Here is a 12489-nt window from a genome sequence, read left to right on the forward strand (position 1 = left end):
TTATGTAGTTTTAGCAGGCTGGCCTGGAATCTAAATTCCTCTGTTTGTCTCTGCCTCTCCAGTGCTGGGAATAAAGATGTGTGCCACCACATTGGCTAATCTTAGTTTTTTAAACCTAATTTTACTGTTAGCACTGATAGCCAACAGTTAATTAAGATTAAGTATTAGGGCTAGAGAGATGGCTCAGGAGTTAAGAGCACTGATTGTTCTTCCAAAGGTCCTGAGTTCAACTCCCAGCAACCACATGGTGGCTCACAACCATCTGTAATGAGATCTGCAGCCATCTTCCAGGGTTCTGAAGTCAGCTACACTCACATACATTAAATAAATAATTAAACCTTAAAAAAAAAAAAAAAAAAGATTAAGTATTAACTATTAAAGCCAAACAAAACTTCATACCAATAAAAAATTTCAAGCAATGTTTCATATTCTACAATATATACTCCATGTAATAAATAAGTTTCATAGCTGATCTGTGCAAAAGCCAAAATAGTCTGGTGCAAGATTACCTTTTTCTTTTGCATGGATATCATCACAGATGTGCAGATCTAGATGGGAAATCACTAGATGATGGGAGGTTTCCTTCACATCAAAGTCATTGAACAGTTTCACAATTGCATCGCTCAGGTCGGGAGCATTGGCAGCCTGTGGGGTCTTGACGTGCTGTGCAGATGATATGGCTGTAGAGCTCTAAAGAGTCCAAACCACACTGTCACTGCCCACTCGCTCCTCAGAGTGTCACAAGACAAGCAAACCTGAATGTTTCCAGCAATAAACTCATGGAAAATGAGCATGATACATTTTGTACCAGTAGCTCAGCTGCTGGTACCAAAAGCCCAATAAATTTCAGTTCACATCTGTACATACTTACATTCTAGCATTCTTTTTCCTTTCCTCTTCCGTCAAGGATGCTTTCTCCTCTGTATTTCGTTTTATGGCTAACAAAACAAGACACTATCATTCTAAAACCCGCAGATCCTTATCTGTAACTTTTGGAAGATGTAGATATTGCTTTCCAATCTGGCTTGATAGTTCTTTCAAGCTATTTTCAAATATCCATATACACACTTCTCCTGGACCAGCCCTGCCCTCTTGCTCTAACCCATCCTAAAACAAAAGAATACACCTTTTTCTCAGTGCCTCATGGTACCTGCTCCACAAATGACCATGTAATTGCATACAAAACAAGCCTCAACAACTACAAGAAAAGTGAAATAGTCCCACACATCATCACCATGGACTAAGGCTGGTCTTCAACCACAACAAAAACAACAGAAAGCACACATACGCATGAAAGCTGAACAACTCTCTACTCAATGATAACTTGGTCAGGGAAGAAATAGTGAAAAAAAATTAAAGACTTTTTAGAATTAATGAAAGCAGTGCTAAGAGGAAAACTCATAGTTCTGAGTGCCTCCAGAAAGAAACTGGAGGGACTGGAGAGATGGCTCAGCAGTTAAGAGCACTGACTGCTCTTCCAAAGGTCCTGAGTTCAAATCTCTGCAACCACATGGTGGCTCAAAACCATCTGTAATGAGATCTTACGCCCTCTTCTGGTGTGTCTGAAGACAGCTACAGTGTGCTTATTTATAATAATAAATAAAATCTTTTTTAAAAAAAAAAAAGATTGTACTTCAAAAACAGGAATTTAAAAAAAGAAAGAGAGAGGGAGGGAGGGAGGGAGGGAGGGAAGAAGGAAGGAAGGAAGGAAGGAAGGAAGGAAGGAAGGAAGGAAGGAAGGAAGGAAGACAGACAGACTGACTGACTGACTGGAGAGAGCATACACTAGCACTTTAACAGCACACCTGAAAGTTCTAGAACAGAAAGAAGCAAATACACTCAAGAGGAGCAGATGGCAGGAAATAGTCAAACTCAGAGATGAAATCAACCAAATAGAAAAAAAGAGAGAGAGAGAGAGAGAGAGAGAGAGAGAGAGAGAGAGAGAGAACTATACAAAGAATCAACAAAACCAGGAGCTGGTTCTTTGAGAGAATCAAGATAGATAAACCCTTAGCCAGACTAACTAGAAGACACAAAGATAGTATCCACATTAACAAAATCAGAAATGAAAAAGGAGACCTAACAACAGAAACTGAGGAAATTTTAAAAAATCATCACATCCTACTACAAAAACATACTCAACAAAACTGAAAAATCTAGATGAAATGAATGATTTTCCAGACAGATAGATACCAGGTACCAAAGTTAAATCAGGACTAAACAAACCATCTATCAGTCCCATAACCCCTATGGAAGTAGAAGCAGTCATTAAAAATCTCCCAATCAAAAAAAGCCCAGGGCCAGATGATTTTAGTGCAGAATTGTATCAGACCTTCAAAGATTATTTAATACCAGTACTCTTCAAACTATTGCACAAAATAGAAACAGAAGGAACACTACCCAATTCATTTTATGAAGCCACAGACACACTAATACCTAAACCTCACAAAGACCCAACAAAGAAAGAAAACTTCAAACCAATTTCCCTTACGAAATTTGATCTGAAAATACGAACATTCTCGCAAACTGAATCCAAGAGTATATCAAAATGATCGTTCACCATGATCAAGTAGGCTTCATCCCAGGGATACAGGGATGTTTCAATATATGAGGAATTTGACTTTAAAATGGAGTTTGGTACTTTAAACTCCAAGTTACATGCTAGGATTCCTAATATGCTTACCATATTATATTACTTCCAATAACCCAATCAATCCTTCTAGTTCCTCCTGAGATATATTAGCTCCTCCTCCAAATGGATTCAAAACAAAGTAATGGAAGTCATTTGTTACTTAGTCAAGGGAATCATTCATTTTTGTCAGCAAGTAGCTCAAGTTTCCCGTCTTGTTCCCAAAAGTACTTGTTCTTTCTGGACAAGTCCATCACAGAGCAAAGATTGGTAAGAGTGTCTTTCATTTCTTACGTAGGATCATTGTAATCATGGCGCCGGCACTGGAGAACTCATGTAACATCTAAAACAAGCATATTCTCAGGCCATCAGGAAAAATAAACAGCACATACGGGGTGGAACTCAATTTCCTTAAAAAGCAAGTCTCAGAAACAAAGTGTGGGGTGTGTGCATGCTGTGCAGGCCTCTGCACACTGGCCCAGGAGCCCCACTCCTCATCTCCCACAGGAACACGGGCACTAGAGACGATTATATTGCATCTGGCCTTCCATGGGTGCTGCGGGTACAAACTCGGAATCCTAACAATGGCTCAGCAAGCACCTTTTCCACGGAGCCATCTCCCTAGCTTGGCTCCTCACTTTTTAAGACACGGTCTTACGATGTTCCTTATAAAACATCTCCAATCCTACAGCCCAGGCAGGACTCTGTGTTCCTTTCACATCTCCAGCCTGCCCTCATGTGCTCCTTCCCTCTGAGGCAGGGTTTATGTTATACTCTCCATCACTCTGAGGCCCTTGAAGGCAGGGTCACACGGTAGGCAGCTGACAGTGCCACTCTGAACAGCACTGAGACACGACAGTGATGCCACTCCATGTACCAAGCCCCATCACCACTGAGCTAGACAGATGACAAGTATCACCACACTAAAAAACAAAAACCTCACACAAGTGTGATTTTATAATATCTTACAAAAATTTTACAAGTTATGAAATTATTTCTACTTTTAATAAAATAATTAAAAATACTACACACTGGAATTTTCCACATCCCTTCTACAAGATGTTTACGTATTAGCAATTAGAATTTAACACTGGGAAAAAGTGAAAAATTAGTTTTCTCCACATAAATTGACATTTCTTATAGCCACCCCACCCACCACTGGCCATCAGACGACACTAACAGATGCTCTGCCTTCAGTGTCAGTGTCCCCAGATCCTGACATGCTATCTGTGCTGTCAGCCTTCAGTGCCTTCTCTTATAATATCCAGGCTTGATTTCTATTTCCCTTGATTGTTTCTAACTTCCTAAAAAGCATTACTGGGCTAGAAGATGGCTCAGTGCATAAAAGCAGCGGCTGTACATGCACAAAGACTTGAGTTCAAGTCCCCAGCCCTCATGGAAACAGTGAGGCGCTGCCAACTCTAACCCCAGCACTGTGAAAGGAGGAGCCAGGATGACTGGGGCTGCTTGCCAGTCCATCTGCAAGCTCAGGGAGAGGGACTCTGCCCCAAGGAAACAGGTACAGCTGATGAAGCAGTGACTCGACAGACTCCTATGTCCTCCATGCACGGTGCCATCAAACACTCTACACTGCCAATCAGTCAAAGAGCTCCAAGCAAAATAAGCACTAGACACACAGTAATGTCCTATATAACATTGTCCTGCATCAGAGTTAGATAAAGGAGATACTTAATTTCAATGTCACAATATCACACAAAGGAAATAGCAGCTCACCCACTGAACTGGTTAAACGAGTCACACGGGCGTTATTCTGTGAATCTGTAGCATACCTGAGTAGGTTCAGGAGCCATGCTCTTCCTTTGCTCTGTTGATTTCTCTATTGCTTCACTAAGAGACTTTGCATATTGCACCATAGCCTTCAACTGAGAATCCGTTAAAACCCATAACAAATCATCCAGGATTAGAACTAACTTTGTTGCAATGACATTGCAGTCTTTTAACTGTAAGAAAAATGATTTAGACAATTAATCCAAGAACAGAACTTATAACACACTTTCATTTTTTTAAAAGCATAAAGTGTTTTGGTTGGATTAAATGTGAATTTGGATATTGCCTTCATTTAATAAGTATTTAAGCCACCAAGCTGGCTCAGCAGGCAAAATCACTTGCCACCAAGCCTGATGACCTGAGATCAATCCTCAGGACCCACATTGTGGAAGAAGAGACCCAACACCCCCAAATCATCCTCTGACCTTCACACACAGAATGGCATGGGTATCACTTCTCACAAGATAAACGATAAACAAGAATGAAAATGTAACAATTAATTGAGTTCTTATATAATAGAATATTTCTCAAAGCTAGAAATCATGCTACAAGAAAGACTGACAAGTTTCTGAAGTACAGATTATATAACATGTATATAATTTCTATATAATGTCCAGTGTCACAGATCATAATCACTTCCATTAACTGAACTCATCCTACCTGAGAAAGAGGAATTAATAATTCATCAAATACCTGACCGCTATTTCGCCCACACTTCACATTTCAGGGAATCCTTCTCTGTCCAACTCACAGAAAGCCCCCTTCAGCGGAGCTCACCACAGATCTGTATGTTACTGTGCAGCGACACAGAGCACAGAGCACACTAAAAGGATCATCCCCTCCCTTTCAGTCTCATCTCCAGCCCCAGTGGACCCTCACACTCTAATCCTCTTACCGCTGGTTTCTTCATTTATCTAAGTTACCACCAAAGTCTTTGTTTGAAACAGGGCATTTCTATGTAACTGGAACCCTGCCTTCCAAGTGGTGGGCTAAAGGTGTGTGCCATGACGTATCCCCTCTGGAAGAATCTTTAAAACTTACTGACCTTTTGGCTACTGATAATAAAGACCATCGTTGAGGAGTTTCTTCTTCCTCGGCCTCAACTTCTTCATTTTTTTTTTTCCTAGCTGCATCTGAGGACTGAACTCAGGGCCTAACTGATGCTAAGTTAGCATTCTACCACAAGCTATAATCCCAGCCTGTGACATGAAATTCTAACACAGCAAACATATGAATCTGAAAGAATCTATTCACTCACCTATTACCAGAGCAAGAGCGCTGTAACTGCGCTAGCTTTCTACAGGCACAGGCGACCACTGCATCCCCCTTTACCTGCCAACACTGGCTGAACACGGCACACAGTGTCAGAGCACCCCGACTCTCCCGCTTACTCTATCAGCTACCACAGCAGCCAAAAGACCATCTTACTTACTCTTCTTTTAAGGGTTACTCGGATTTTTGACTGATTAGTTATTAATCGAACAGGAGCACACATAATTTCAAGATGTGAACTTTGGGTAGCATCTGCCTCAATTCGAATCATCTGCCAATTTATTTCCTTAAATGTCAAAACCTAAGGAGAAAACAGAGATCAGCTGTTTCTCATGCAAAATAGGACAAGCGTACATTTATGAAAGCAAATAAAACATGCACATTCCCAACTAATTTGTGTGATATTCTAAAAATATTCGAGCTACTTTTATATGCTTCATCAAACTCAATAACACACATTCAGAATCGTCCTCATCTGTAAGAGTCCTGGTAATTTCATTTAGAAAATAGCATCACTAACACGTAGCACCAGAATCATCACTAAAGCAGTGGTGGAGTAAAATGCAAAGGAGCTAACAGTGCTCTGTGATTGGCCGACCTCAGCTTGACCCCTGGAACCCACACAAATATGGGAGGAGAACTGACTCCACAAAGTTGTTCTCTGACCTCCACATGCATGCCACGGTGAGCATGCACGCCTGCACGTGCACCAACACTCAAGCACACATATATACAGAAATAGACACATACACAGGTACATACATGTACAGACACACACATGCAGATACAAATAAGTACACAGTCACACAGAAACACATGCATATACACACATGCACACACACAAAGTAGGACTCATTACTTTTATAAGGTTAAAGATTTATATAGTAAAATATTAAAATTAAATAATTTAGGTTAATATCAAAGGATACTTGTGAGTCCAGAAGAAAAACAATCAACTAGAATATGATTCCTGGCAACCATAGATGTACACGCTTAAGTGTATGTAAGGGTACCATGTGTGCATGCGCCTGTAGAAGCCAGAAAAGAGTCAGATCACCCTGGCGCTGGAGTTCCAGGTGTCTGTGAGCCTCGAAGGGTAGGTCCTGGTAGGAACCAAATGCAGGGCTTCTGCAACAGCACCATGTATTCCAACTGCAGGGCACCCCTCTGGGTGCTCTACTAATTGTGTGCATGCGTGGATATGTGTACATAAGTGTGGGCATCCATGTGCCTCAGCAGGAGTCAGTTCTCTCCTCCTACCACATGGGTTCCAGGGAATCAGGTCATCACTTGGCAGCAAGTGCCCTCCCCACTGAGCCATCTTCACAGGTCCCAGATGTCATTTTGAACTGTCTCTGTTTATCCACCACTGACTACGATGGGTTTTAGTCAGAAAGTAAGCCTCTCACCTCTCTTCTCTGCGGATCCTGAATCCGAGTAAACCTCAGGTCCCCGTGCTCCCACTGCGCATTGACACTGTAGATTCGGAGCTGAGAAAGTTCAAAGGAGGCATTGAAAGCTTTCGCTCCGATTCTGATGACAATAGAGTTGACAGAAACAGTAATTCCCTCAACAACCTTTTCAGCAAAGCCGTACTCGCTGGAAAACAAAGCAAAACAAAATACAATGTACAAAAGCAAGAATAAAGTCAGTAAAGTACTGGCTAGTGATGGCAAGCAAGTCCACATACAACATGCTTAATATCCAACTCACACTTCCCACCGTGAAAACTGCAAGGCAATCAGTCTTACTATACAGTTCCCCTTCAACAATCTCACAAGGGCTTCTACCTTTTCTCCAACTCTTTCAGACAAGCCAGTCTAAAAACAAACCACTCTATCCAACGCGAAATGTTAGTCCATACTATAAAGTAAGTTTCTATATAATGGAGAAATTATAGAATTAACATGAAAGCCATTTTCCCTGTCACTGTTGCATGTGGTCCAAAGCTAAGCTCCACAGCCAATAAGCACAGCTCTTTTAGGCATCATGGCACACTTTATTTCTTTTCTCTCGTAACATTATACAAACACATGGGAAGTTAGGATTTGTCTGAGCTGCTCCTCTCCTTCCACAGTGTGCAACCCTGTGGCCCTCACCCGCTCAGCCATCTCACCAGTCTTGTTTTTTTAAAGATTTATTTTCATCTTATACGTGTGAGTACTTTGCCTTCGAGTATGTGAGTACACAGAGACCAGAAGAAGATGCTGGCTGGATACTGCTACAACAGAAGTTTGAGAAGGTTGTGATCAGCCATGTGGGTGCTGACACCCAAACCCGGATCCTCTGCAAGAGCACCAAATGCTCCTAACTCCTGAGTCATCTCTCCGGCCTCTTGAATAAGTAACTCTTTTTTTTTTTCATCTCTCTCTTTTTTTTATTAGATATTTTCTTTTTTACATTTCAAATGTTATCCCCTTTGCTAGTTTCCCCTCCGAAAATCCCCTATCCCTTTCCCCTCCCCCTGCTCACCAACCCACCCACTCTAGCTTCCTGGCCCTGGCATTCCCCTATTCTGGGGCACAGAACCTTCACAGGACCAAGGGCCTCTCCTCTCATTGATGACCGACTAGGCTATCCTCTGCTACATATGCAGCTAGAGCGATGAGTTCCACCATGTGTTTTCTTTGATTGGTGGTTTAGTCCCAGGGAGCTCTGGATATTAGCCCTGAAGCTCAGAATCCCAAGATACAATTTGTAAAACACATGAAACTCAAGAAGAAGACCAAAGTGTGGATGCTTCGATCCTTCTTAGAAGGGAGAACAAAACACCCATGGAAGAAGTTACAGAGACAAAGTTCGGAGCAGACATTGAAGGAATGACCATCCAAAGACTGCCCCACCTGGGGATCCATCCCATAACCAAGTAATTCTTAAAAATCTATTTCAACTTTTCAATAATGCTGGGGGCTTCCCAGGATCAAATTCCCTAGGAAGGCAGTAGATGGGTAAGCCAAGGCTTCAGCAATTTACCTCCTGCTGAGAGCAGCAGGGGATTAAGAAAAAAAGGCTTAGTTACCAGAGCTCTTTTCTCTATGGCCCCTACTGGTCAGCTGGCCAGATGAGAGGCTCAGAGTTCGTTAACTCTTTGTGAGCCAGAAAGAAAAAAAAAAAGGAAGAAGAAAGTCAGGCATGCATACACAAACACACACACACACACACACACACACACACACACACACACATTTGGCTGGGCCCAACTACCTGTTTCATCAATACACAAGTACACATCACACACACACACACACACACACACACACAAACTTACACACATATGTATGTAGATGCATATAGACAGACAGACATATGTAAATATATGCATGGGTAGGTGGGACAGAACCCCAAAAGCCACATTGTATTTCTTTTCTCTAGCAATTTATACCTTCTAGAGAAAAGTTCTTTATAAAATTAACTCATAAAAAAAGTTACACAAAAGGAGAGTTACAGAAGGATGTGAATAGTAAATTCAAATCAGTGTTTCATTCTATAAGCTCATTATAAGCTCAAAGCAACAGTTTCACATGGCCTGGCCTTATCAGAGCACACACCAGTGGTTTCATCCTTGGACCCGACCTAGTAAGAATCTCTTTCCTTGATCACAAATGTGTCCCAAGTGTATTTCTCTTCTTTACATAATTTATGAAAGTCCATTGCATTCCTTTACTTACTATTATTCTATGAGGAGGGGCACATTCTATTCTTGATTTTCACTCTATTACATCTTTCTGGCAAAACAATTAAAACCATCTCTTAAACTTTCTTCTTAAAATTATTTGAATCAAATCAGGAATGCAATACAGTAATTGATTCATCTAGCATTAATTCATGAAAGTTCATCTTCATGTTGATCAGCGGGAACTCTGCCCAATAGGATGGGCCGATGCCCAGGCATAATTAGGCTATGCAATACTGGCAGGAAAGGCATATCAGCAGAGAGAAACAATCTGGGACAAAGTCTCTGGGACCGTGCCTCTCCAGAGTGCACCCATCGCAGCCATGCAGAACAGTGGGCCATCTCCAGGAAACTCACTTACCTGCCATAGCCTTTCCTAGATGGCTTCTGTCACCAGAAAGTTTTATAAAATAGTCCACACGACACTATTTTACTTGCATATGATTTTATCAATCCAAATTTAACTTGTGGAATGTGACGTTTTTTGAAGCTGATTATTTTATACTTCTATAATTTACAAAGACATCAGTTAACTTTTAAGAATGACAGAAGTGGGAGCTGGAAAGATGGCTCAGCGGTTAAGAGCACTGACTGCTCTTCAGAAGGTCCTGAGTTTAAATCCCAGCAATCGCATGGTGGCTCACAAGCAGCTGTAATGAGATCTCACGCCCTTTTCTGGTGTGTCTGAAGACAGCTACAGTGTTCTTACATATACTAAATAAATAAATAAATCTTAAAAAATAAAATAATAAAAAATAAAGAAGAATGACAGAAGTTCACTAATGCCTAGGAAATGAGATGCAGAGAAATATTAATGTTCTAAGACTCCAGTGGTTGCCTGAAATCACAGATTCTACTGAACTGTATAATGCTATTTTTTCTGTATACATATACCTATAAAGGAGTTTAATTGATAAGTTAGACACAAGAGGCAGCAGTAAGTAATAATAAAAGAGCAAGTATAACTATACATTGTGGAGAAAAAAGGACATTCTTAAGATATTTTGGTTTTGAAACAGGATCTCAGATAGGTAGCCAAAGGTGACCCTGAACTCTGTATCCTTCTGTCTCTACTTCCTGAGAGCTGGGATTCCAGTCATATCTCACTACATTTGTTTCTGAGTAGTGCTGCAGAAGCCCAGGGCTTCGAACATGCAAAGTGAAATAATCCATCAATTAAGTTACATCCCCAGATCAAAACAGTTTAGGCGAAACATGCCCTTCTTGTAATAACGTAAGGAAATATAGGCCCACGTGATAGATGAAATAAGGCAAGCAGCATATATACTGCAATTTTATGAGTATTGCTATGTAAAAGTTACCTGAACCCAAAACACTGTGATCCTGACAACTGATCAGAGAACCCAGGCAGCGGCGGCCTGACTATCCAGCAGCAGCCTACACAGAATGAATGCAGTGAACAAATAAATGAGTTGTATATTCACTTAAATTTCAGTCTTTCATGACACTCATAATAGCATAGATTTTCAAATTTTATTAATTATTTCCAGAACGTTCCATCTGGTATTTTTAGACTGTCTCTAGTCACAGCTAACTGAAGACATGAAAAATGAAAGCACAGACAGCTACTGTAATGAAAAATTAAGAGATGATCTGATTTATAGAATACCTAAGCTCTTCTGAACTGCTCTTGCCTACTCATTACTATTTAACAATTTGATAATCATGAGGAACGGAACTTAGAATTAACCAGCCACTAACAGAATATGGAGTCTCTCTAATGCAGAGGTGGCCTCAGGAGAGGGTATGTGAGGTTAAAGTATTTTATATCTTCCTATCCTGTTGCTGCAGATAAGAGAGCCTACTACAGAACAGGACAGTCTTTAACAGCCACACAGAGCCACACAAGACCACGGCTTACCTCTGTCCTGAGGCAGTTGCAATCGGTGATGGACCGTTAGGGGCTCGTGGCTCTTCACATGTACTCATCTCCATTATCACTTTATCTAGAGACTAATAAGAAAATCAATAATTAGAAATGTATGTGAACTGTCAAAGGATGAAGGGTACTTTGTCTTTTGCTTATGTAGGACAGAAGCTAACAATTATAAAAACCCTGAAAGAGAAAACAAAGCACTCAGTCCTGCACTCATTCTATGAGTGGGGGAGAAAATACAGAAGCAGCCATTAACTGATTAGGCCACTGAATTTAATGAAGCATTATCTCTAATCCCGTATTATTATATTATTGATAAGTGAGAGAGGGAAACACTCTACAGTAAGAAAAGTTCTTCTCTAGATAGCTTTGTTCTTCAAGATAGATCTAATGTCTTTTGACAGTGACTGTATCCACAAATTCACGACTTTAAGAACAGCATTTATCATTATCTATATTCATCTTATTTTATTGTGTGTTCAATCAACCTGTTAAAATAAAAATTTCTTAAGATCAAAAAACAGGTCATTTTAGTCAAGTTGACAGTTAATATAACCCATTACAGGAAGCTAACTAGATTTCTGATTTATCAGAATATTTACTAATAATTATGCTTTCATTTCAGAGGAGAAAGAGAACGGAGGCAGGAAGGGCACCGAGAAGGTGGCGGCCCTGTCTCAGGTGAGAGATGAGGAAGCAGATCAATCACAGATCCCAGAGACCGGAGAGTTGGCAGGGATTGAAGCTTCTAGCTTGGCGCCCCGGGCGGAACTTGGTAGAAGAGCAATGACTTAAATGAGTACAGCTGGTGGGACAAGTGATTATGGAAAAGTAATATGCGGTGCTACATATCCTGTGTTTAAGGCTTTCTCAGGATCTGGGGGTGAAAATAATTAATAGAGGAATTTCTGATTTAGAAATTATCTTAGTTAACAATAACTAAAGTCAAGAACAAGAATAATCTTGGCTGGGCAGTGGTGACACCAGTAGAGGCAGACAGATCTCTTGTGGTTTGAGGGCTAGCCTGGTCTAAGGAATTCTAGAACAGAGGCTACACAGAGAGAAATCTTGTCTTGAAAACCCAAAAAGAAAACAGGTGATTTTAATAAGAAATACTTATGGAAAGCCGGGAGTGGTGGCGCACACCTTTAATCCCAGCACTCGGGAGGCAGAGGCAGGCGGATTTCTGAGTTCGAGGCCAGCCTGGTCTACAAAGTGAATTCCAGGACA

At 40.8% G+C, this 12489-nt stretch overlaps 1 protein-coding gene across 2 annotated transcripts in view; it reads right to left on the bottom strand.

Annotated features, from left to right (window-relative positions):
• Positions 1–12489, bottom strand: part of Uhrf1bp1l (UHRF1 binding protein 1 like) — a 73331-nt gene that overhangs the window by 29704 nt on the left and 31138 nt on the right. For both annotated transcript variants that reach the window (XM_021204753.1, XM_029542291.1), the window contains 5 exons: positions 11245–11336; positions 7099–7288; positions 5850–5990; positions 4420–4590; positions 510–690 (listed from right to left, as the gene is read on the bottom strand). In XM_021204753.1, coding sequence (XP_021060412.1) covers positions 510–690; positions 4420–4590; positions 5850–5990; positions 7099–7288; positions 11245–11336 — 775 coding nt within the window. The remainder of the gene's footprint in view (positions 1–509; positions 691–4419; positions 4591–5849; positions 5991–7098; positions 7289–11244; positions 11337–12489) is intronic.

The sequence above is a fragment of the Mus pahari genome, chromosome 9 (genome assembly GCF_900095145.1).
Source record: "Mus pahari chromosome 9, PAHARI_EIJ_v1.1, whole genome shotgun sequence".
In the NCBI taxonomy this organism is placed as follows: Eukaryota; Metazoa; Chordata; class Mammalia; order Rodentia; family Muridae; genus Mus; species Mus pahari.